Source organism: Bradysia coprophila, assembly GCF_014529535.1.
Source record: "Bradysia coprophila strain Holo2 chromosome X unlocalized genomic scaffold, BU_Bcop_v1 contig_20, whole genome shotgun sequence".
In the NCBI taxonomy this organism is placed as follows: domain Eukaryota; kingdom Metazoa; phylum Arthropoda; class Insecta; order Diptera; family Sciaridae; genus Bradysia; species Bradysia coprophila.
This window is the reverse complement of record NW_023503307.1, coordinates 5,339,253-5,366,417: the sequence shown is the minus strand read 5'-3', so window position 1 is coordinate 5,366,417 and position 27,165 is coordinate 5,339,253. Positions and strand designations below refer to the sequence as shown.

General features: G+C 36.8%; 2 protein-coding genes across 11 annotated transcripts; one reads left to right on the top strand and one right to left on the bottom strand.

The window, feature by feature from the left end:
* Positions 1-188: 188 nt before the first annotated feature.
* On the bottom strand, positions 189-26,476 carry LOC119068540 (E3 ubiquitin-protein ligase Ubr3). 2 transcript variants are annotated; one of them, XM_037172158.1, is made up of 15 exons: positions 25,588-26,476; positions 21,144-21,598; positions 20,978-21,084; positions 20,753-20,912; positions 20,457-20,685; positions 19,962-20,374; positions 19,743-19,898; positions 4,258-6,894; positions 3,960-4,179; positions 3,653-3,883; positions 3,338-3,588; positions 2,909-3,271; positions 2,709-2,840; positions 2,504-2,643; positions 189-2,431 (listed from the first exon to the last, which is right to left on the bottom strand). In XM_037172158.1, the coding sequence occupies exons 1-15, from the start codon at positions 25,817-25,819 to the stop codon at positions 2,314-2,316; spliced, it is 5,844 nt and encodes a 1,947-aa protein (XP_037028053.1). In that variant the 5' UTR covers positions 25,820-26,476; the 3' UTR covers positions 189-2,313. The 2 variants fall into 2 exon arrangements, with proteins under 2 accessions (XP_037028053.1, XP_037028051.1); XM_037172156.1 differs by having other exon boundaries at positions 2,909-3,588.
* Positions 9,136-17,418, top strand: LOC119068545. 9 transcript variants are annotated; one of them, XM_037172164.1, is made up of 9 exons: positions 9,136-9,281; positions 10,225-10,596; positions 10,997-11,314; positions 15,503-15,644; positions 15,712-16,067; positions 16,138-16,358; positions 16,426-16,809; positions 16,873-17,057; positions 17,131-17,418. In XM_037172164.1, the coding sequence occupies exons 2-9, from the start codon at positions 10,333-10,335 to the stop codon at positions 17,256-17,258; spliced, it is 1,998 nt and encodes a 665-aa protein (XP_037028059.1). In that variant the 5' UTR covers positions 9,136-9,281; positions 10,225-10,332; the 3' UTR covers positions 17,259-17,418. The 9 variants fall into 9 exon arrangements, with proteins under 9 accessions (XP_037028059.1, XP_037028060.1, XP_037028063.1 ...); XM_037172165.1 differs by lacking the exon at positions 9,136-9,281 and adding an exon at positions 9,759-9,852 and having other exon boundaries at positions 17,131-17,411; XM_037172168.1 differs by lacking the exons at positions 9,136-9,281; positions 10,225-10,596; positions 10,997-11,314 and adding exons at positions 12,598-12,766; positions 14,808-15,384 and having other exon boundaries at positions 17,131-17,411.
* Positions 26,477-27,165: the final 689 nt, after the last annotated feature.

Sequence of the window (27,165 nt, the reverse complement as noted above, 5' to 3'; positions counted from 1 at the left end):
ATGTATAATAATTATAACTCGTAAATATGAATATATCCTATTTATGTAGCATCATTCACAAAAATATCACAAAAAAGAAAACTCCATTATTGATGCAATAATTTTCTGATTAACATGTGTGAAAAACGTTCGTTTAATAAGAAGATTTTTTTTTGAATTTCCGTCTCGTGTTTTCACTTTAAATTTCAATTTTTTTTACTTTTTTTTGTTTTGTTTTAATTAGAAAATATTTTCAACATTTCATCCCCTGAAGCTTTTCCTTCCACCGATTTCGCAACCCAACAAAATTCCACCGTTCACATATTTTTAACCAAAAGAATACAACTCAGAATCGTGTATTGAAATGGAGAATCATGAAGTCTGAGTTGTATTCTTTAAACGTTGAACAAAACATCGATCGGCAAATGGAGTTGAGCGTTTTGCACATTTGGTTGACACAATCGATATTAAGAGGACAGCACAGCTTTGAGTTTAATCAAATGTTACAAAATAGAGAGCAGAACCTTGAGTTTGTTTTTTCTTTCATTTAACGGATTAAGAGTCGCACATTAATTATGTGTTTATAAGCTTGGGGTCTCTAGAGGTTTTGGAATTCCGTTGCACCTACTGTAATGCCACGTATTTTTTCAAGGTATCAAATTCATCCAAGATGGAGTGTTTCAACCTCAGTCGATTTGAGTAAACGTCAGCAATATTGAGTCATGAATTTTATTCAGCTGTTTTTCAGCTGGTACACGCTGGTATAAGGGCATTTGTTTGACCAGCTGAAAAACGGTTGAATCAAATTCATGTCTAAATTTCACTGACATCGACTGTAAATTTGTCAATATAAAACTAGAACACGGTGGATATTTAGTGGGTACATACGTGTGGTGTCGCGTAAAATCGAAAATGAGAATCCACTGAAAAACCGGCGGCGATTTACTTGTAAAACGGACAATTTACGAACTTAACGGATGCGTAATATTCCTTAATCTGTTCTGTAGATTCGCGTTATTTTAGTAGTACTACACATTATACTGTTTCCGGCCATTTGGCAGTTTTAAAGGCCAAAATGGGTCATTTTTCGTTTCACAACGCAATAATTCGAAGTTTTATTTCCAAAACCTTGAATTGTGTTGCGAAACGAAAAATTGCCAATTTTGACGTGACCATTTACCAACCCCTTAAAGATCTCTAAAATCTTGAGTTGTACATTTTTTTGAGATTTCTGACTCTGTTGAGTCAATAATCGTGAGTTTATTCGTCTATGCATTCCACGGTTGATTGTGATATTTAGTGAAAAAAGTGGTTTCACCTATAAGAAACGGCAAGCGTATCGCAACATTTGCTCGAACATTTGAGTGAAGTAGTGTTTGAGTGTTTGATACAAAATCAATTACTTCAATATTTCGTCTGAAAAATTTCGCTATAAAAGAGAACACTTGCTTATTCGTGTAGTTTTTGTCGATAGCTGATGACTAGCCGTTTCTATAAGTTTGTACTGCATACCACTGCCGAAGACATATTAGTCTTTGAAGGATGTTTTCAATAGAAATCAGCGGTTCATATACTCGGTTCTGACGGATCATGAGTCTTTTTTGTAGTCATAAGAAAACTCGATAACTCGATAACTGGGAGGACGAGGTTAAAATTTCGTATTAAATGTTTCGATTCCTGGCGAAGACGAAGTAGAAATTCACATTTCAAAATATCAAATTTTCTTGAGTTGTACTGGCTGAATAAATTACAAATAACGTACCCATCGACCATCACCAAAAGGCCCGGTTTTTTGTTGAAAAGAAAAATTTATTCCATGCAGGGAAAGCCAGAACGATTCAACTCAATTGAATGTTGTTATGTTGACCTCTTAATGCGACTATTTAAACAAATGATCGGGTAAGGAAAAACTTAGCGCTACACGTAAAAAGTAACGAACAATTTGTTTTCTCTTGTCTTTTCATTATCCTCCATCAGCGTTGTTAATAGTAAAATGTCACACTAACGAAAGGTGTACCGGTTAACATAATTTCATATAAATAATTTTTTTTTTCATTTTCGCATTTTCGTTTAGGTTTTTTTGTAATTTTTGTTTTTAAAGAAATGAGTCGGAGAGATGTACAAATTTCCATAGTTGTTCTTAATGTTAATTCTGAAGTCTAACCGAATGGGAACAGGTTCCAAGATCATCTTCAACATTTTTTCTTCTTCTCTTTTAAGATTAAGCAGCTCACATGCACGATCGTTGCTCTCAATTAAAAATTTATCTATTTGAATTGTTCATAATCGGCAAACTCGGACATGCCGCGCAACATATTTCCATTCGTTTCTGCCTTACAAAGTGTCTCGATGAAAAACCCATGTATGTTTCGTGTGAGCGAATCGATGCGAAAGCCATTGTGATTCCAGTAAACTAAATCGGTCCTCGTTCAAATACAATGGTTTGCCGCGTCTGAGGAAAAAAATATGCGTACAACAAATTCATCAGCATATCCGGGCTGCCGTTTCTGTTTCATTGACTTACTTCAAGTCTCGATCCTCTTCGAAAAAGTCATCTAAATATAACGAACCCCATAAACATGCTCGACGGCCACGTATCACGATAATGTAAGTGGATGTAACAACCAAAAATATTCCCGCACCACCGCCACAGCTCATTGTGTGCTGTAAATTGGAGAGTTTCGGTGTCAAAATATGATCGTCATTTCAATTGGATTCAAAACACTTACTCTCACAGCCTCACAGCATTTATCTTCTTCACAGCAAAGTTGCTTCAAACAAACTATCGTACCGCATAACAAGCAAATTGAACTCTCTTTTGGTATGGTATTACATTTCAAGCAAGGCTTCTCATGATAATACTGAAAATTTAATGAAAAAAAACGAATTAGTGCTAACCATCAGGCGAACCGTACGCCTCTCAACGAACCGTAAAAAGTTGTTCATATTCTCTTGGAAGTCCGAGCAGACGAGGCTGTTGCCACGATATATGTTGATTGAATATCAATTCTCTGGTATCCTCATGCGGTGGCTGCACTTCAATCAGTTGATTGCACCAGTCTCTCGGTAACAATTTTTCATTGCCGTCCAGGAAACACAGAGCCATTGCAGAATTGAAATTGCTCTGGCTCTTTGCAGGGGTCACCAGTTCCAAGTAATTGACTAAACCGCGAAATTCGGCATCAGATGCCGTTATATCGGGTAAATCGTATTGATAGAGATGATGTTTTAACAGTGACGCTACGCGAAGGAACGGTAAACATAATTGCTGCACTTTCTGTTCTAATGAATCCTGAAAATAAAAGTCAAAAATTTCGATTAACACCAATCGTCCGCTCCGAATGTCAATAAGTCTTACCATATTCAATCGTGTGGTGGTGCTTACGTCGACGGCTTGACGACGAAGCAACGTAGTTCTCATCATTTCATCTAACACTAACACAATAGCTGCGCCTAAATTGGACACACCAGTTACGGACACGGTCGGTTCCGCTGAGTACTTGCTGATAATTTCATCACATTCCGATTCAGTCAATGTGGAGCAAATTTGAACAACCACTTGGTAATAGAGTAAATTGTACGTTGCTTTCACGATACACGTAAAGTAGACTGGAATGACAAAGAATCAAGTAAATTCGGGAGAACTCGAGCAAGAAATGACATCGAAATTTACCCTGATCTAAATGAAGCGGCGCCAAGAGTATATACTTCAACATCAATGCTATCGGATCGGATAGTAGATTGGGAATATGCTCTATGCACTGCAAATTCACATGTTCGATGCATTGTAAAGCCGCTGGGGCTGCATCGTCGCTGGGTATACCACATAATGATGCCCATGAGCGCCACAGTTGCCAATCAGGCGAGATACGTACCCGAACTGATAACACGTGCAGTAGAGGAACTGAAATCAACAACAACAAAATGAAAATCATCTGCCAAGTGTTCAACCATTGATGGTTGTGGCTGATTGTACTTACCAATGCAATCTCTCTTCGGTTTGAATCGAATCGAGTTACTGGAACATAAAGAGCCGCCTCGTTGAATGATTTCCGCTTCCAAATTGGTTCGCGCTATGGACGTTACAAACAAGAACCATTTCCGTAATGTTGACGTCGGTCTTCGCTTCGCTTTTCGATATATGCTGTTTGTCATATCGTCCATGGCCCGATTCATCGCCTCCGATAGTTTTGTTGTTATCTGAACGAAGGTGAACACAAATTTAGATTGAACGAGAAACGGATCTGACTGCAATCCGGCAATGAAGCAGTCACTTACCGTAGGCATTCGGTTCTCTTTGATGAGTGTTGTTAATTCGATTACCAGATCTTTGAATGGTGGTGATGGGATACGGATCAGCGGTGTCGGTCGATCCAATGCGGGACTTAATGGCAGAACGGAATTGGACAATTGTCGGCACACGGGACAAAGGAATTCGCCGCGTTCTACATTTAAATTTTGGTGTCGCTGAGAGGTGTACAGTGAACTGAGATATGCATCGTGACACGTCAAATGTACGTGATGTCCACAGGACTGCACATGAACGCCAGACTCATAAGCTGAATTGTTGGACAAATACCATGACTCAGAACCGAACTTTGCGCTCAATAATTCGGTACGTCGGTTGAATTCAGTTGCTAAACGCACCTGACGACCAGGTTTCTGATGTTCTTCATCGTTCAACGGAAGCAACAATCGTTCGTTCGTTTTTCTACGGTGACCAACGACACCACTCGATTCGACTAGGACTACTAAGCCAATGGGATTGTTTTCTGTGCTGGGATTTGTTCGATTGCAAATGATGCAGACGTATTCCTTTTCACGTAACTGTTCCACTTCCTCTTCTTCATCTTCACAACAATCCATTCCTTCGGCGGATGTTTCCATGAATTTCTTTTGCTTATTCGCAAAATCTTCCATTAGTTTTTGCTGTCGCTCCCTCGCACGCTTACTTCTCTCTTCCTTTTCTCTTGTTTCCGCAGCCTTTTGTTCAGCTTGTTTCTCTCTTTGGTTTGGCCACATACTTTGTCTGACTTCGTTTATCCGCAACGCACACATTTCATCCAAATTAGCTATTTTGTGCAATAAATTTCCTATGAAAAATGGACCATCGCCAATCCGTGAGTCCGTAACGGTAGCAAACGTTGGCTGATTTACGTATTCCCTGTTGGATGGTCCTGGTTCCGAGTCAACTACCATGTCCTCGACGTCATTCACACTCTCGTTCAATGAAAAACTGTCTAACGTTCCACTCAGCTGAGAATGCAATTTCAAGAGCAGCGATATGATACTTTCTTCGATAACAATAGAGTCGTCTAGACTGCTACTACTTTCAACAGTTTTCGATTTAACGCCTGAGTGAATTCTAGGAAGACCAGCTGATTGAATCGGTACTACATCTAAATTAGTACTAGTAACGGGTACTGGTTGAACTCTTTGAAATGGTAAAAGCATTCCCGTAGCAGCATTTGTAGCTGGTCGAAACACTTCTCTCGAAGGGTTGCTTGATCCTAAATTACGTCTAATTGCAACTTCCATCAGTGTACTTGCTTGAAGAGGTAAGTGTGTATCGATGTGCAATTCAGTTTGCCTGCCTGGTAAATATTCGGTAATTGCTTGATCATTTTCCGACATTGTTATTGGCGGCAGAGATTGCGTTGTCGGTGACAAATCTTCGTCCATAATTGAGTCCTCAGTATTTGTATGCAGAACTAAAGACTGACCCCGAACAATGGACAAATCCTGTGGAACACCAACAGACAGATCATGCGGTACTGCCAATTCCATTCCACTAGACTGATGTACTCCGTCAACGTTGCCCACTAGCATCGGAAGTGTTTCACTTTCCGAAATTTCGTATTCTATGTCACTGTCGAATAAGGTATAATTTGCACATGTAGCACCTTGTGGTTCGGGTGATGCCAACGAAATTCGTGAGACGCAATACCGTAAATTTTCACTTAAACAATCACCAGGATAACAATTCAACAGTTCTGGTGGATCTCGTTCATCTCGATGTGACGCTGATGATAAACGACCGCATTCCAGCACGGTATCTTTACATGACGTACCTCCATCTGTTGTAACAGCCACTTCTAACAGGAAAATTGCTAACGCTAACATATGCTCAGATATGTTGTGTGAATGCACAGCCCTATACAAAATGCCGAGTATTGTCGAGTGGAACACACGCGAATGCAACACGAATGATGGATCGCTGTAGTTGGCGCCAATAGGTCTCGGCAGACGAAATGGTGGCCAAAGAACCCCGCTTTTCGGCATCTTATTTTCCTGCTTTACGTAGTTTGTGAATCGATCCATTGAATTTTGGAAATCTCGACGATGTATAGCTCGCAGAAGCACGTGCAAAGGATCGTAGTATTTTTCCCAGACAGCCGACACCGGTATGAACAGGCCCTGTTCCAAATTTTCCGACGACTGCGGTGGTCTTCGGAAATTCGATAACTCTTTCAGAAAAGTATCGAAGTTTCTGGTATGAGCATTGCCTGATCGCTCTGGCATCAGTTCGAGAAGCTGGCTGTGCGTCTTGTCACCGGTTGCGAGAAGTGCGCTTATCTCGATGATACATTGCGTTTGCTCGGTGTTGCCCAAATTCGTGCGTGATGTAACTAATGTTGCCAGAAACGTTAACAGGCCTTCCAGCATCGAATCCTGTTCTAATTCGTGCGTCGTAGTTAACGGACACATACCCAGCCAATCTTTTACGCCGAAAATTTCGATTGCTGTTGTTAGAAATGTCTGAGCAGGTAGTTGGGTTGCACAGATTTGCAGAAAGAACAAATCCATGTCCACCATTGAATTGCAAAAGTTTGCCTGGATATAGGTCATAGCTTGTCCTTTGATTTGCAGTCCATTACGGATCCACACGCCGGCAAGAATTTCGTAGAAGAAACTCTGAAAAATTACAAAAAAAAGGAAAGAAATTGAAAACACTGGTAGTAATGTGAGAGAGGTTATGACTGAAAATATTTTGAAGCAGGGTCGGACTGGTTCGAAAATTTGTAAAAAAAAGAGCCTTTGAATGCACTTCATGCATACCAAAATCAAAAAGTCCTTCGGGCATCGTCACAGGACCAGTTCGGGCCTGTTTTGAAGTTCAAGCGCAAGTAATAATTTTCGACTCAAGTTTCGGTATGCAACATTCTGTGAACACTCATAAATCACACATTTAGCCATTTGACATGAGTTAATAAAACACAGATTTAAATACAACGAAAGTATCAATTGACTGATTGTTACCGCAAAAAGAAATAATAAACATTAGTCGCAGTTGCTCATTGTATATAAATCATAGACACGGTTTGTTGTGTGTTCGGGGCAGTATTTATAACAGAGATGAGTCGGTCAATTCCGAGTCGTGTGTCATTAAAAACAACAAAATGCATTTTATTGTATAATACAATGTCGATTTAATGTGCTGCGATATGAATGCAGAGTTGAAAAATATTTTGATTAAACGCAGATTTTATGATTGAACATTTGCTGTGATATTGCCGGTATAATATGTAACGCAACTGAATCCGAATATCGTTTGGAATATTGAGCCGCTTCATATAGATATATTGGTGATTAGGGAGGCTTTTCCATATATGAACTCAGATCAAATATAATTTCTTTCCTATCTCCACTTCCAACCCTTATTCCTTCTTCTGTAGTTTTTCGTCGAAATTTTCCAGTTTTCAGCAAAAAGCTATTAAGGCCGTCCATCGATGGTAAATTCTCATCGTGGAGATCATAATACCCGAAGGTGCAAAACCTCAGGTCAATGTGAAAGTTTTCACACTGTGGGATATTTTGGACATTCTTCGCATCTGGAAGCAAACAACGCAGTGTCTGAATGGTATTAACGTTTCCCACATCATATATTGATGAATCTGGCAGCGGAGACATCGGGGAAGAGGAAAATAATTTCGTGAAAGTTGTCCGGCCACGCACAGCTCTAGGTCTTTCAACGACATGGATTTTTGTTTTATTTTAACGAACAATTCATTGGTGAGATTAACATTAAACCATCGAGGAAGTAAGGGTTTGTAGTGACGGATTCACTTTGATTGATAAAATCTTTAATTTAAATGTCCATAATTCTAACATGTGCTGCTTAACCTACCCTTTTTCCATAAATTGTCATTCCCTTAATTTCAATTAAGCCTACAACATAGAACATCGTTTAACATGCTGGCTGCTCATCGTCTACCACCATCAAATACAATGAAACAGCGATACAACGAAGAACTATCACATGAACGTTAAATGTTGCGATGGGAAGTCATTAAATCAAATTGATTGTAACTAGATATTCAAACAAATTCAGATACAGAAGTATTTCGGCGGAAACTATTGATAACAAAACATAAATCGTTGAACCCGTTATAGTGGAAGAAAAACATTAACAAAACTAACGATTTTCATTTGCTTAAGTCATTTGTGCAAATTAGATTTTAAAATTGTTGTGGTCGTACGAATAGTCGAATAGCAGTTTTGAATTTAGTAAATTTAATAAAAATATTTCCAACGACCAGTTACAACTTTAGGTCATTACCGTCAATGCAATTGTACACTATCAGAATCAATTTTAATTAGAAATCGAGAGAGACAGAGAGAGAGAGAGAAATGATTATTCATCTGTAATTAACATTTACATAAACAACTGCATCGAATAAACCCTTCCATTAACTTTACAGATCTAATGCATAACATCCATAGACATAAAGCAATATCAGAAAACAGAGACATGCTTTGTTGGCTACACATTTCATCGTTGTTCTGTAATTGTTTTTGTATTAAAATAACTTTATAAACAATCATGAGGCACGCATTTATTTGGGGGATTTTTTACATATTATTCTGACTGTTTGTTTCAATCCCTGAACGTCTCTAGTATATAGATGTTGTTACTAAAGTGCATGACTGTCACTTGAAATCAAACGCCCAATATTTAAAGTTACAACTTTCAACTGCCACAAGTGTTCATACCCTGTAGCCGGCAATTCCATTTCAAACAAAGTCAAATTTTCATTATACAGAAACTAGTCTACGGTTTTGAATACATCTATGGCAATTTATTATAAGTTATAATGTGAATGTGTATTAACGCTTTTAACACAAAGAGAGACAGACCTCCACTTAATATCCATTCCAAAATTCACTGAACAACTGTTTATGTTTAGTCGTCGGTTCGTTAACGCACAAGCAAAAACAGTTTTTACTCAATATTCGTGAAACGACATAGTTTTAACAATATTTTTGTGCTGATCATCTTGAAATTTTGGATGTTTAAAACCGTGAGTTATAAGTATATTATCTACCTGAGAGGCTTAAGAGTAATTCAATTTGTTTTTGGTCGAAGATTTTTGTTGATTTTTATTCAATTCACACAAAATTGTGAACGGGTTGTGTATGTATATCCGTCCTCTGATGACTTTTATGTCATGAGTCATCGTATCATTCAATTAATTATATGTTTTTGCCACTCTAGTTTCTGTATTAATCCAATTTGAACAGTGCAATGTGTTGTTTACGTTACATCTGATAGCTTATTACACAAATTCGATATACAATCGTACCTGTACATACAGGTAGTATTATACACGGAGATTATCGTCGGATTGAACCAATTTTAAAATGGGCGAAATCGGCTGAGTATTCTAAATTAAGTCTTATTGATGTGCTAAGAAATTGAAAGACTTTCAGTCGCTTCTGTTTACTTGAGACAAAAAAATAGCATAACGGCCGTCAAAAGTGCATCATATAAACCAGACAACAGTTTTCCGTCATTCGAATCGCCTGTCTTTGTGCAGCTATTATATCAAACAAATTTGTGTTCCATGATCAAACAACAAACAACACCAACTGGTATTAATATAGTTTAAGTTGATATATGTGCGATGATGTCCCGCTTATCATGTTTAAATTTAAATGTTTTTCGAGAATATAATTCTTGATCGTTCACATGGTAATGACGCCTACGCAGTTCGCGATTAATCTAATCGTATTAAGGAACAACAGAAACATTGAAGGAAAAAAGTGTGTTTCCGTGTCTAACAATAAAAGATTGTGTCTGTTGTTTGGAAGGCATTTACAATTGTCTCAACAAATTGCAATGATCCCATTAAAGTCGTTAGAATTGTGCGATGATATTCAATTTAAACTGAGATGACGAAGCATCGTTATGATCTAACGCCACGCTCTTTGTCTTTCAGCTTATTAAATAAATTTTGATTATAGGTTGTAACGACGCGACTGAAGAAACCAAAAACACAGAAAACATGAAATCAATGATCTAAGACTGGAACTGAAGCTAATTGAACCGTTCCCAGCCACCCAGCACCAAAAATGTATCCACAAAAATGGTTAATTCGCCTAGTCGCACTGACTGTGCTACTATCGGCGAAACCATCGACCGCCATCATAGAAGATGTTATCGATGTCATCCGCCTGGGAAAAGAAGTAGCGTCCAGCGTTTTGGAAACGTGGCACTTTGTCGAACAGACGAATTTAGTGAATGAGGTGGAGGTGCCGTTTTTGAAGCAAAAACAGAAGAAAATTTTAACTCGAATGACCGATTTATCGCGACAAATTGCTTTGGTCGAAGACAAGGTAAATTTTTTGTTTTTATTTATTACAATTAATTTCGAAGAATTGAAATGTGTCATGCACCACTCATGAAGTATTAAAAAAGTGTTGTCCATTATACGGAATTCAGACAGCATGATCGCACATTACATGATTGTTTGTACGGTTTTATTAGTTTCAATATGGTAAATGGTTTTGATGAGATATATATGTTTGCCCGCTGAGTTTTTCTCGCGAATGCGAAATGAGTCACTGGAGCGGTTTCGGAAGGTTATTGACTCACTAATTCTTTTTCTTTCTTTTTTTTCACTATTCGGTTCTTGTTTCCTTCAATTTCAATGTAACATCGCGGTGACAATGCCAACCGAACCGTCTGTATACGATCAATGCAAAATATAAAACCCGTCAATTTCAACACTTTCAGACCGTAAATGTAGCCCACTGGACCATTGAATCTATAACCGAACGGGTTCAAATGAACACACAACTGCAGCTGGGATTGAAGGATCTAAGTGATCTAATGAACAGCATTTCCATTCAGCATACTCTAATGAATAAGTTTGCAATGCATGACGACGTCGAGCCCACAACTTTGGATAGTTTTGCGGAATGGACAGTTGCACCGAACAATTTGGCCATTCAGGGATTGCTCGATAGATTGCATTTGTTGATTATTGGATCGCCGGATCTGGCTTCGATTGGGAACAGTGGAGTGCTCTATCAAATTGCTGATAGTTTAGAGGTAAATAATTTGTTTGTTTTGATGTCACGGAATATTCATGACGTTGTCTGTAAGTAGTCATAAAGTTTTCCTATTTCTATTTTGTTATGCCCTCACACAAACTATGTGTCATAAGTACGATCGAGCAGTGAATTTTCGATTTTTTCAAATAAGCTTTAATGCAATCGTTAAAACCCATTGAACCCATATATCAAAATCGTCAAGACTTTATCAAAAGGATTAAAAAATTTGGAACGTCGTTGATGGATTTGACAAGTGAATGGAAGCCAACAAAAAAGGCTATCATCCGATAAAAGCAATTGAACAGAATGTGAAACATTGTATAAACATAACATTTGTTTGGAATTTCTCAACTAACTGCAGCAATAGTGCACATGCAGCATAAAATCGATGTCGACTTGACAAGACTCAACAAGTATTTATTTGAATTAAATTAAAAGAAGAAACAAACAAAAAAAAACATCTCAGGAATTCAATGAAAGAATGTCCGATTATGAAGCCACTTGTTGTGAAACCGATCAATTACAAATGCGTGTTTATAGATTCCACCACATTCGACATTATTGCCATAACAAAATTCCATAACATCCCGTCGACCGGATAATTTAGCATACTCGATTCCGTTGATATTGCTGTTATCAATGGGAATACAATCCACACATCCTACGACTGGAATTCCGAAAACGTAATCAACAAAAAAATTCTCCACGCAGGGAAAATTGCAAATTTTCGGAACCGTACACATAATCGGGGCGGGATTGAAATGTACGATAAAAAAACAAACTTTTTGTGTTAAATGATGCAGGTGTCCATTGCAAGAGTAATATGACACAGGAAACTCGATGTTCGGACGAGTTCAATTGAAGAAGAAAAAAAATCAAATTGAAATGTACACGCATTTACGAATAAATAAACAAGAAGTGTATGAGTGTGTACGTATACGTTACATGCCGTCATTCAGTTGGATATTTTTTTCCAAATTCATTTTTGTTATTTCGACGTTAGGTATACATTATAAACAGAGAGCAACAAAACGAGAATTCAAAGAATAGTACCCGCTGCGAACATAAAACGATGCTGATGACAACGACATTCAATTTGTGAGCTCAAAAACAATGTGTTCGAAAAGAAAAACGTTGTGTGGGCATTGGATTCCATTCAAAAACACTTAACCAATCAAACTGAAGCACATCGTTTGTACTGGTATCATCGGCCGAGTGTATACTCATTTTGTTCGGTCACAACAAATTATATTTGCCTCTCAGTTCTCTCCACCACCAACAGCACAGTAAACACAAGTTCTTTATTCAGTTTTAATCAGTTGAAAGAAGTAGTCAAGCGACAGTGAGTTGGATGCACGGAATAAAATTTTAGTTGAACAAAAAAATTATTTCGCGAGATTCGTATACACGACGTATAAAATACATGGAAAAGCGATTTCAAAACTGAAATGTAATAAAAGCAGTGTGAAGGTTAATCCTGTTAAAATATCTCTCTCATTTAATCGCTACAACAGTTCCAATTCATTTTCTGTTAGAGTTGAACAAAATGCGCTTTTTCATTGAATTTGATTTAAATTGCTATTCGACCAATAAGTAAATCATTTGACCATTTGTTTTGTGCTAGTTTATAAACTGTGTGGTGTCAGTTAGACTCTGATTACAACAACGATTTTACGTAATCAATTTAGAATATCGAACGATTCTATGGATCGAAATTGTAGATAAATCAGTGTTCAAAGTCACAACAACAACAACAGCAAAAAATTAGAAATTAGCGTGTCAAACCAATGAAACACGTTTCGGGCCGTGCTTGCTAACATCCATTTCCTGCATAACATAATAATAAATTTCGCATGAAATCCACCAATCTTACGCCACGGCGCATTGTGACAAAAATTGTTTGCTTCTGTTTTCAAAATTGTGTTTTTTCTTCGCTTATTAACGACACAAAAATTAATTTTTCAAATATTTGATTAGAAGGAATGAAGAAAAAAAAAAGAACGGCAAGAAACTGAGCCAAAAAAAACCCAACATTATGAGATAACCAGACCAAAAACACATTGACGGTTCGTCTGATTAAAAGAAACAAAAATAATAACGAAATTTGTTGTGATGTCGCAAAAATTGTGCGGCTGGGGTAAAAGTTGTCTGTCGTTTTTCGCTTTTTAATAAAAAAAAAATATTATGGAAACATTGTGTTGACACACATTTTCGCTTTTCTGAGAAACGGCAAACATTAATTCAAACTTTGTCGCAAATTGAATATTGAAATTCAGTTCGGTTACTAAACCATGCGGTCTAATTTCATTCACAATTCACAGAAGGTATTGTCGAGGTATTCCATTTTTTTTTCTACTTTACTTTGTATAATCAAACAAAATTGGCAATGTCGTTAACTATACATTATTGACAATCGGCCCAAAAAAAATGTGTTTCAAGTGCTGACTCTGAACGAAAGCATAATACTCATCACAGAAATTGTTTACAATTCAAACAAATTGGTTCAGTGTTTCAACGATCTAAACGTATGATCTAAACCTGTTTTCAAGCTTAATCTTCTGGAAGAAATTGTTACCTTCAACTGTGTTCAACATTAAGTGTGTTTTAATCACCCTTTAACGAACAGTTCATTGACTATAGTTGAACCTTAACCGAGGAAAATGTGTGTTAATAGCCTCTAAATTATATATGAGACAATTTCAAGTTTATTCTGTTCAACATTAGAAGCTAAAAATGGTTTTTCTCTTTCACAAAGCGCATAATGGAAACTATATTTTAATATTCATGTTAAAAAGCGTATTTTGTTTCCAACTAGGAAGTTCGATGAAGCAATTAAATGCAGTTGAGCAACGAAATGAACGAATAGAAGCAGAAACACTCTCGTGTAATGACGAATTAAAATGATTGTAATCATCTATCGAATACCTGCCAATTAATGCCCGTGTGGATGTAATTAAAAACCAACCGCACCATATAATTTTATCAAATTAAGCAAACTTGCATTTTCGAATGTAACAGTATATAATGTGAGGCGGGACATAAACTTCAGTTCGGTTTCGCATTTTTTGCTTTGTTTATTTATTTGTTTTCGTAATAAACACTTGTTGCTGCCGTCGCGGTGAGAACAAACTTGAACACGACATTCTTTTCATACTCGATGGGTGTGCAGGTGATTGATTAAAAATATAGTTTGACCTTCCGAAAAGTGAAGAAAGGAAACATTTAATCTGACTCGCGTCATTTCTCCGGTAACTATCGGTTCAGTCATTCTCACTTCCTGTTTTTCAATTTTCAATTATGCACCCGCATTTTATCTGATTTTCCGATTTCTGTGACCAATGTCTGACTGATGAATTCTCTCCACAAAAAGTAGAATGTGCGTCACACATTCGTAAGTGTGAAAATCGTAATAACAATTCAGTGAACTAAACGACGTGATTGTTATTTTGTCGGCGAATCTTTTTATTAATAAAAGCGTTTATGTTGAACAGAACACCAGTTTTATAGACTTTGAGCAAGAAAATATATTTTTGTTGGTTTAAATAAATTGAACTGAAAGTGTGGAAATGTACAAAGACTAAGTGATCCCCACACCACCAAAAAATGAATTTATTTTACAAAATTCTGTGGCTGGCCTTAACGTGTTACGCGAGTGTACATGGACAAGGTATCCAAATCGATGTTATTCGGAACGAGCACTTAGCGTTGGAGGAAAACTGCTGGAGCATAATCGAAAATGGTGTCGATCATGTGCAGGCTTTGTCACAAATCATCAACAACCATCGACAATTCGTGCAGGACAAATTAACGTCGCAACAATCGGTGAACGATTTTATTGTGCTGGAGAAAATCTTCGAATGGAAGAGTTTACAGCCGAGCCTCATCATATTGAATAATTTATTTGAAGCATATCGGCTAATGCTGTCACAGAATGTTGAGGATAATTACCTGGGACTGAATGATTTCGCCGAAACAGTACTTTTTGATAAAAGCTGGCCGATTAATGAGACGTTGGATGAAATTGAAAATATTATGGTTAAGCAAGGGTTGTACTATAAAGCGATGCTGGTGAGTAGATAAAGGTTCATTGGGGTCTAGATAAGTGAACACTTTCAATGATATAGAAAGCGAAAATATTCCAGTTGGGTCAACTACTTTAACTGACATTGTTTTCCATCGTTTTCAGGAAGCATCTTCGCAAGTATGCTCAACTCGACAATCCGCACAGCAGGTACTCTATCAGTTGTACTCTGCCATTTCGATAACCGAATTAAAGGGTTACGCAATGATGCAATTCTCGTGGATGTTATTGAAGAGTTTAGGGAAAGGTAATGACCATCACGCCATTTTCTCACATTAACAGCAGGTTTAACAATGAATCTAACGAATATTTAGGTAACTATTCACGAGAGTCAATACTGATGCGAGAACGATTCACCGAACGAACACAGAAAACACAAATCCTGCTGAAAAAGGTGATGGAACGGGCTGATCGTCATGTATGGCGGTGCGATCCTGCGCATCATGTTGAGCATGAAACATACGAGACAGTGACACGTCTGTTGCAAGGATACATCGAGAACGAAGTGGATATGAACAATGACGGAACGTGCCGAGAAAACTGTGCAGCCTATCAATTCGCTGAGAATATGGGATGCTACAAGGATATGTTCTGTTCGAGACAACCGAAATGTACGGGAAAATTGCTGAATTGTCAATTTGTTGACGCGGACATGTGGGTTTGTCCAGCGGTAAGTTTGTTGTTCGCAGTTAATTCAAATTTAAGACGGGTCGTACTGACATTGATTTTTCTTATAACAGAAACAGTCAAGCATGCGAAGATATGAGTACATAGAATATGAGAATGGACGAATTCTTGGCAAGAAAGGAAGCTGTTCACGTGGTACAACAAAGGTGGATTCATGGTGGCGCTGGCTATTCTGGCATTGCAGTTATTGTTTCTGCGTTTGTGATGAGCAGAGCTCCAAATCCGACAGATTTTTCAATCTAAGAGAAACTGTATCAAATGTCACAGCAAACCGGTAAGAGCATCGATCAGATATCAAAAGCGAAAAAGAAACTTTTCTCACACCGGAATGAATTTTTCAGAGTTATCACTGGACTCCGTTTCCGGAAATTCAATCGCATCATTCATCTGCAAATCCAAGAAGGAGAACTGGGACCAAGAGGAAGTATCAATACGTCGACGCTACAGTGGAAACCAATGTCCGATTACAAAATACTTGATAAAGGCATAAAGAATGGCGTCGACTATCACACACTTACGTGGGACAAACGATCCATTGATTTGGATGATTTAATAGCACCATCCAGTCACGTTGTAACTGGAATTCGGTTCCGCAAAGTTGGAACTCATTTGAATTTGGAAATCAGAATTACAGAAGTCGATTTTGTATCTGGTCTACTGATGGATCCACACACAACCAGTGTATGGATCTCGAATGACAACACAGTTCAAAGTACCGAGAAGAGGTATAACGATAACGGTCATAATTGTTGAAACGCATTCTAAAATACATCAAACTCTTTCATTAGAACCGAAATCGTGCTCAATCGTCCAGATGTGCCAACAAATAGCAGAGTGAAATCGAAACCTGATTCGACGACAAATCAATACATCGACTTCACACATACGGATATGGACGCTGATGCGGCCCAAACGACAATACCATATTTGGACGCTCAAGACGTCATATCCATACCACCGTGTCCTATATCTGGTAATTTGTTTTTTGCTCAAATATTTCAACTCACTCGAGTCTAATGTGTTGACGCTTTGATTTTATTTTTCAGGAGCTGGAATCTATCACAAGGGGCTCAGTATGTATGGTGGCTTTGTTGCTCCGAAATTGATAACTTATGATTACTCTCCACATATTGACATACCACAACCATCAGTTGCCGATGTAGAAGTTAGATAAATTTAAGAATCAAAAACTCAATTCTTTTTCTATTATAAAATAGTTTAGTGTTGTCGCATACGGATGACTTGATAAGAGATTTTACATCGCTCATGTTGATACCACTTTCGAATACAATGAATTTCAATAAATGTGTCTGCGGTTGCGCATACAGAAAAAATATTTTTACATTTATATCACCAGCAGAACGGGATGAGAACTGAGCAGAACTGGCGGAATTGATCAAAGAATTTTGAATCCGAAATTTCGCAAAGGTTTGTTTAACGTCAATCAGATTTTAATTTGATCAGTTAAGTTTAGGGCAAAATCTTCTACTTTTCTTTCAAATAAACCGTTCAATTGTTTGCTTGTAAGAGTATCATTTCCTTTTATGGTTTAAATATTATACCGGGGGATAGTAATTATAGTAATTCACATTTCTGGTCTACCAAATTGGAATTGAAAATTATTATAAAATAAAGGTTAGCAGTTAGGGAAATGTAACATCTGCACCAATGCAAGTATATATTGTATGCACAGTACATGACAATAATGAGAGTGATATTTCTGGACGACAATATGCTATTAGCATATTAAATAATCAGCCGTCAGTTATTGAAGACAGCCACGAATCGATATATCGACAATGAAATAGACAGAAACTTACTGAATTAATGAAGTGGAGAAAATTGATAGTTTATGCAGTTGAGAATTGTATCTTTGTACATGAGTTTAGAATGAATACGGAAAGCAGGAAAAGTCAACATTTTATTTATGGTAGGCTGCGGCAAAAAAGGTATTAAGTAATGACTTTTATGCGATTACTAATTATGATACCTACATAGGTACATAGGTACATATGTACCTGCTGTTATATTGAAATTAACGAAATATTTTAGAACAAATGCAACTCGAATTCAGTTTGTTAAAATAGAATTTTCTTAGTGTCCCTATGACTATGTATTTTGTGATTTATTTACGATGTGATCAAAGTATCACAGGTACTGAAATGGGAGAAAACCTGGCTACGAGATCTCAAATTCTAATCAAAGTAATAGAATTTTCTCAGTTCTACTGCCAATTTCCCATTTTCTAAAGTTTTTCTTCAATTTTCCAAAATTTGTTCAAATTTTCCATGAGCAAATTCTGGCAATATCGGGAAATTAATATTACCAAATAGGCCCAGCTCTGTCCAATCATGTGCTAAGACAGAAAAATAAGCAATACAATCAGAGATGAAGAGTCTAACATTGGTCCAACGAAGCGAGGTCTTTCTGTCGCAGTCACCGAATCGATGCATCAAAATCGGAGGTTGAAATCTAAGAAGTCCGGCACCTTGAATCTGCTTAATTTTTCGAATTTTTGAGCCACGTTTTTCGATTGGAAGTGAAGAAAAGTGTGAAATAATTCCATTCTTCACTAAATTGACTTTTTTTTAAAACATTTTAAGCAAACGGTTGCTGTTTCTTTTAAACAGTCCAAGCCTTTAGGACAAATGGTGAGGTTATGAATGAATTCGCGAAATATTGGTAGAATCAAGATTCAATTCACTTTTTATGTGAATGTCAATAACTCAATGGAACCGTTCATAGAGTTGCACGACAGATGACACGGAGGCGTTGTTATTTTTAAACATGTGTGGCCACTATGTTACCTCGCGAGTATAACTCTATGGAGTTGTTAGACTGTCCCTTAGTAATTTGTGGAACCACTTTTATCTGTTGCCCCTTTCTTTCGGCTATATTGTCGTAGAAGTGATCGTGATAGGAAAAACTGAGTTTCAGTTTCGTAAGAACTGATTGAAGTTTTCTCAAATTCTTTTTTAAGTTGTCGCTGAAGAATATGGAATTATGAAAGTCTGTATTTTTGAGTCCGTTAATCATGTGACGTATAGTCTCCAAAAGACTGTCGTTCAAAACAAGACAAATTTGCAACTTTGGAAGTGAAAGATATTTCCAAAAACCCGTCATTTTCTTTCAGAATATTTTTTGGTAAAATGGTATGCGATGCGATACACGCATTTAGCAATCATGGAACGGACAAGTGGTACAATTTTCGAGATTCAAACAACCGATATTCATGGTTTCCCTATAAATGATAATATTTCCCGTACATGTGGAAACATACCATCCTCGACACGACAGATAAACAACAACAGAAAGCAATGTGTGCCGTACCTTGATGTCTCACCAAAATACATTTTTTAAATCACTTTTTAGTCGAAAATTACAGGAGTTTGGGAAAAAAACATGAAAAGCATGAAAATGACTTGACGATTGTATCATCGCACACCATGGTCGTACGATCTTCTCGAAATTTTTCCTTCGTATTCCTACTGTCAAATAAGGTCAGATGCAGTAAAACATCCTGCGAAGGAACTCTAACATGCAAATAACTTCGTGTGGTGTGAGGTATATACCAGATAACGTCAGTACGGTATCTATTAATCTGACTTGGCCAAATACACAAGTCCTACCGTTACAAATAAGTAATGACAAGACTCACCTGTACTCTCAACGGATGAATCATTAACAGTGTTAGATCATTAGTCGATGGAAGAATATTGTTGAGTGACATCCCCATGCATTTAACAGCTTGACAAGTAAATGCTGCCAAATACCGATGAAGCGGAAAATGAAAAGACGCCACCAACATCTCACGCTGTAAAATAAACAGAATTGTTGTATGTCGGGACAATTAACGAAAATGTAACGTCCAACGTACCGGTTCGATTCTCGGTTGGTATAAGAAAATTGCCTTCAGCCAATCCTTCAAATATTTGATACAAAATCTCAGTATGTTGTTGGCCAGATCCGTATGCGTGGCATCCTTCAAATGGGATATGATCGACCACATTGGATAAGCGCTCGCTTCCAGTTCGCACGAAAATGCGGCATAATATGACCCCGGTTCATATTCAACGTGAGTGCCCGTTTCTCGTTCGTTAACATTCATACCCTGTAGCATGAACAAGAATTGGAACCACATGTCCACCAGTTTATCGTTGCGCAAAAAGACCAGCGCCACAGATTCGTGGGACAGAACGTTATTGAAATCGGAAACCAGCGGCCAATAGCAGTGGTCCTTCATAACCGGCTTCGAACAGTCGATGACGTAATGGAAATTTTTCGATGGATCTGCAAATTTTCTCAATGAATTACCACTGACCGATGTTAAATATTTGAAAGACATCAATTCGATGAGTCAATATCAACATACCGTGAAGAGTATTTTCTATCAGATTTTTCGTCATCATCATCTTCAAACTGATGACCATGACATGCAATAAACTCAGTTCTTCAACCATTTTCAATGCCAAGCTTTCGTTGGAAAATAATTGTACACTCATGTGAACGACCCGGTTGCTGAGCGTGTCCGGATCCTTGGACATCTCCAGCACGCTGGGTATCCGGCTGTAGTGCATTACAAATGTTCTAGTTAGGTGCTCCTGTAAACGAGAATTGAAACATTAGTAACATCTATGACGGCACACCGTTCATTAAAGCCGAACTTGCCTTGTAATCTTGTTCCGGTATCATGTTTAACAGAAAACAAACGATGTTTTGAGGAAATTCTAATTTAAACGTCCAGAAAATGAATTCTTCCAACAGTGTCGCATGGTTGATGGTTTCTCCAAGAGCGGCAAGATGTTTATATTCATCCGGAGCGTCCGGCCTACAACCAAAAATTTCTTCCGTCAGAAACGATTGAATTTTTCAATCAAAGAATGTTGGCATTACCTTGGAAATCGTTGAACCGCATCGTCGTATCTTTGTTTGCTTAGAATCATATACTCACGTACGTTCTCATCGTCTGTATCTTTCGGTTCCACCAGCTCTTTATACAACTGAAATGGAATTTATTCTTAGTACACTCCTCTTCGTGCATCGAGCCAACAACACTCACCTGTGAATTGATCAGCGCTTTCGTCATAACACGCCGCATCAATTCTCCCATATTATTGAGTTCCATCAGCATTCCAATGTATTCATCACACCTTTTCGCTGATTCTTCCGTATCACTGTCCCGGAAGTGATACAATAATCGCAACAACAGCTGAGGCATTACCGCTTCAGCCACAGCCATTAAATCGTTCGGTACCGGAGACTTGTTGGACGTATTGTTTATACCATGATCGCTGCAAAATCCTTCTGCTTTCATCACAGACGTGTCTCCGCAATCACAAGCGCCGCCCGCTTGTGATAGGAACATGTTAAAGTCATGCGTTGAGTGGTCTCCCTTTTTGAAACAATTTCGGCATATTGACATGCACGGTGAAATTCCACAGGTACGACATCGGTATGCCACCACATGTGGTACCCAAACCAGGCCACACTTTGCATGGTTATCGTAGCCAGCAACTGGAAGACGAGTAGAATGTTGTTATAAGAAATTTGGTTAGAGTATCCAGACATGTTATTTTTAATCACTGAAAAAAGAGTGATTCAGAGCAAAAACATTGATGTACGCCTACAAAATGAGCCGATTTTTTTTTTTAAAGTCAGTCTTCGAAACGCAACAGCCACCCATAAAACCCATATCTTCGATTTTAAATTATTCTCAGCCGTACTGCAGACTGAACCGATTACAATTTATAGAAATGTCCATCTAACGCGACAAATATGATCTCAGATAAGTTGATTGAATATACGGATAGGTTCTGTGTTATTCAACTATTAAAACTTTTAGTAAGGCAAACAAAAACAAACAAATCCAACAAGTAAACTTATACTAAAGTTTGTTTTTCCTTCCACTGCACTGGTCCTTCGTGCGAAGTTTGTAACTAGTTTTGTGGAACTTTTGAATGTTAGTGATGGTCGATATACAACTGAGAATTCAGCATTCCAAGAGTGACAACACGAATAGCAACGAAGAAATGAATTGTAAAGTTAGGTGAAAATCGGTCGATTTGTTATGTTAAAGTTGACATCAATTTCGTGAAAATAAAAGGTATTCGTTTGTTATTGATGTTGTGTTCCCCGGTGATCAAAAAACTAAGAAGCATTATATATGGATTGTGGTTCTATGTGTATAAACTGACATGCAAACCTTGATATACCCGCATGCCCTACTTGCCATGAGTACTTTATGGAGCAAGTACTAAAATGGTACAAGCTTTTATATCAAAAACATACCATCAATTTGACGTAAGACAGGAATAGAACATCGAGACTACGACACATCCGTTCGTTCGGATTCTCGATTTATAGACAAAATAGACAAACCTAATACTTGACATTATTTGAATGAAATTTATTTGGTTTAAGAAATTGGCTTTTCTACACCATGATAAGAACCTATAAAATTTTTGTTTACTGTCTTGATATGTATGGATGTCAGTGCAAGGACATGTGCTTTTTACAAGCGTAAATATGTCTCTACTCTTCCGTTTATTCACTAGGTAGATTGCGATTTACGCTTATTCTTATAACTTGACGTGAAACGGATGATTTGAACTTCCCATACATTGTTGTATATAGAGAAGTTACTTATAATTTGCAAGTTCTACATTACTTTATGAGAAAAAAAACGTACCTGAGTTAAATTAATGGAAGTTAAAAAGTTCTCACTGACAATGTACGATTTTCGTTGGTATGTACGCTGTATCTTCATTAATTGTTTTTATCTAATTTCAAGAACGGGTTGAATGTTTTAGGCTTATTTGGGGAGTTGATTTCGAATATATATAATATTGGGTCAGCCTGATTTGAAAATATTGATTTAAAGAAGCTGCATCGGCCGGTTGATTTAAAAAAGACCAACCCATTCACCTTACTGCTCACTTTCAGTCTCAATACTTCAATATTTAATGTGAGAAAAATTAGAGCTTGGTACTCAAAGAAAGAGAAAAAAGCGCAGACGCTCAAGGGCAAAACAGTAACTTCAGTCCATAAATGTATTCATATGATACTTTAGGGTTACGCAATGTTTCCAATGAGTATAGTGTCCAAAACCCCTACCTCTACTTCTAAATGTGAATAGCAGAAACTGAATATTTTGTTGACTAAAAGTCATATCTAAAAATCAGACCAATTTCGATACTGCTCATTGCTATGACAAGACAAACCATTTGATTGGTTTGGGATTAACAAAGATAGATGTAAACTCGACGAAATACAATCCGAAATGGGGTTACTCTTCCACGAGTGGATCTGCTGACGCTGCCGTCCACGCTCAACAGTGTTACAAGAATTTTCCTAAACAACATTTCGCAAGAGTTTATGGGTTTTCTATGGTTATTCGGATTCAAATTACTTACAATAAAAACCAGCTATAAATTAAGCATTACAAGTTGCACTAACACCAGGCGCTTCGACGGCACCAAACTAATTAGGTATTTTTATTTCAACAATAAAACGAAAATTATTTTTCGGACTTTGAACAATCAAATTCAATGGAAGTAAAAATAATAATTGGTTCTGCTATTTCGATTATATTTTCGTACATTTCGATTTTAAGTATGTGATAGAAAATAATACTGAAAATGATGTTGGTTTGATGAACCTAAATAGCTATTTGGGATGAGACCTTCTTCCGATTTTGATGACATACGAATAGTGTTTATAAAGTCTAAAGAATGAATTGAATATGGATGAGTTTCAGAGATCGGGACTGATTTATTCAAAGTGAAATCTTCCATTCCATATCTTCAGAATGGAATGTATATTTCCGAAGTTTGTTTTGTTTGTTCGTCAAGTCGTGTTTGCCACTGATTATACAATGAAGTGGCATATATCAACTATTATTGACACATTCGTCAAATTTATGCAAATGATCTGTTTGCAGTTACAATTACAACGCAACTATTCTGTATATCTCCAGCAGAATTTTTTTTGTGTTTTTTTCTTCTTCTGAAGATGAAGAGAGAGATATAAAAAAAACAGCGACAACATTAAAATTCAACTTCATCTTTGAATATTTGTTTGTAAGTTTTTCAGTTGTTGCTGTTGTTAAAAAAAAGAAGCAAAGAAAAAATATTCTGATGATGTATGTCATCAGTATAATGGAAATAGATTGTGATACGCCAAAGAGTGATATGACTAATCAGATGGTTGGCCAACAACACACCACACCATCACACACAATTAACATGACAACATCACCACAGAGAGAGAGAAAACCATCAATATATAAAGTGACATCTAATGAAGAAAAAGAAGAAAAAAAAGCTACGAAGAGAAAAGAACACAGAAAAATATAATGAAATAAGAATATATCGTCAGTCAGTGTTTAAAAAAGATATTTTTTCCTATATGCGAACACTCTCTATACTAACTAACCAGTCATATGGTTTGTTAATTTCCGGTGAATGAACTCACTAAGCAAAGTTCTCGCATGTGGCGCATAAACAATATTTATACATAGGAATATCATAATATGGATGATACTGTTAAATACTGTTCCAAGCGAGAGAGATTTGAGGATATTATAGATAGGTGTCCAATATATAAATAAAATTATTGTTTCCATCATCGTCATTCCAACAAAATTAACAAATTTGTTTTTGATATAAGATGACAGAAACACGGAGAGAGAGAAGAAAAAAACACCCATGCTATCCGCATTCCACGAGGCATTCCACCACCAGTGACAATAACAACAACGAAATATTTACAAAAAAAAATATTTTTTTATTTTTTTTTGGTTAAACCATTTTTATGTGCTTGGTCATTAAGATTGTATAAATTGCATAAATGAAAGAATGACGTGATTGCACATTTTACACATTTTATGGCATATGCACACGGGTGCATTACAACAAAACACAAAATGTGCATCACTTCAATTTTTTAATGATAATAATTGGACATAGCACCTGACTTTATCGATATAGTATGTATGTTATGTGGTGGAAACCTTTTCCTTTCGTTTTTGCATTTTTATTCTTATTTAAAACAAAACAAAAAAAAACTAAGAAAAACGAGTAAAAATCATTCAAGAACTTAATCGAAATAATTAACTAAATGTAAAACGGAATAGAATATGAGACGTGACATGAAAAAAAACCATACCAAGTCAACGACCTTCAGATATACTAGAAGAAAAAAAAAATTGCAATACATAACGTTTAATAGATGGCTCGTTCCGAGAGACTCTTTTATCATCGCAACATTTATTTAAATTTATCTTAAAAGAAAATGAATTTAAAAAAAACCATTGGTCGGAAAACGGAAGAAATTATGTTTTGCAGAACATAACATTCAGATCGAAAACAATTTCTATGAACCCAAAGGGGAAGAGCACACACCAGAGCATATATACATACGTCATTTATATGTTCCGACTGGTATGTTCAATGTGTGTACGAAAATAAATACAGAACGAAAATAATAAAAAAAATGTTATTTACCTGTAGCAGCAAAGTCGGAAAGAGTTCGTCCACCTGCAATGATCCATTTGCACCAATCAATATTTTCCGTGTCATCGATTTGCGAATCTGGATCTAATATTGTGCGAAGTAATGCAGATAGATTCTCGGATGGTACACCGTTCGAATGTTTCATTTCGTCGTTGATGAATGCGGCAGATCCACGTTTGCCCATCTGCATAATGTGGACCGTGGTATCTTGATGGGATTCCATTTTATTTGTTTTCAAGTGGTTTGGAATCCACAGAATAAACAAAAAACTAAATTTTTTTTTGACCAAAAAAAAAATTTCTTTTTTCAACAAAAATTTCGTTCACCACACTGTTACACCATTCGATTTTATTTTGTCTCGAAATTTTTAGACAAAATATTTCACTTGATCATTTAGGCATTTCACATTATTTGTTAAGTGTAGTATAATTTGAAGATGTTGGCAAACCAAATCGCTCTTATTACACATACACACACCCGGGAATTTAATCCACCTGACAATTAGAATTTTTCTTTTAATTTGCTGCGTTTTTCGTATGCGATTTGCTTCGAATGTTTATTTGAAGGCACAAAGTTAATTTTAAAACACATGTGAAATAAAAAAAAATCCGAAAAAAATATTGTTTCTAGAATAAAAAAGGAGGTCCGTTCTACGTTTCAGTCATCACAAAAACGGAAATCAAATTTAGTGCATCTTTCGATAATATTCCGGTGAATGTTTTATGTAGATTTTAATATCCATCATCTTATGATTTTTTTAAGACACAAACATTTACTTAACACACTTTATTCACAATTCCTTATCAATAAAGCGAATCATGCAGACAAATCCAAATCAAAATCGTCCATCTTGATTTGTTTGAGCTGTCATCTGTGACACTTCGGTGGACTTTTTGTTTGTTGGACAACGGCAGTCACAGAGAACGGACGTGTTTATGCGTTGCTCTCTAAAAGTGTTTCTTTTGTGTGGCTGTGTGTGAATTCATTTTCGATTTTGTCTAATTTCTGTGCCAACTTTTACGGCTTTGGTGTTTTTATTTTGCTGTAATGTTTAAATGGTGAAATTATTTTAAAGGTTTTATTAACGAAGTCAAAGTGTTGTTCTCGTAGGTCATTTTCTCTTTGATCAATAAAGTCGTTCTCGCCTCATTGTGCGATATCAACAATTGTGTTATTTCCTTTGTTATTTAACATGTGCTTCGTGGCGTCGGTTTACGGATTAACAATCGACTCTACCAGAAGCTAATGCTAAATTACGTGCTCGATTAATGTACGAAAATGACACATTGCCGTATGGCATCTGGCAGTCAATTTTAGTGCAGGTAAGGTACAAACGCTTCGGGTTCTCATTTGACACCCCAAAACCACATAGCAAATTTTTACAAATTTGCTGTGGTACAATCCCAAGATACAGAAACTATCTTGTACTCCAAAATGACCGCGAGGTTTAACAGATCTATTGATTGATACGTTGTATGGATGTCAAGGGATATGACGAAATACGAATCATTCAGACGCTACAACCTGCAACGCCAGAACGAGTTCAGTCACATGGTGGCATGGCGATTT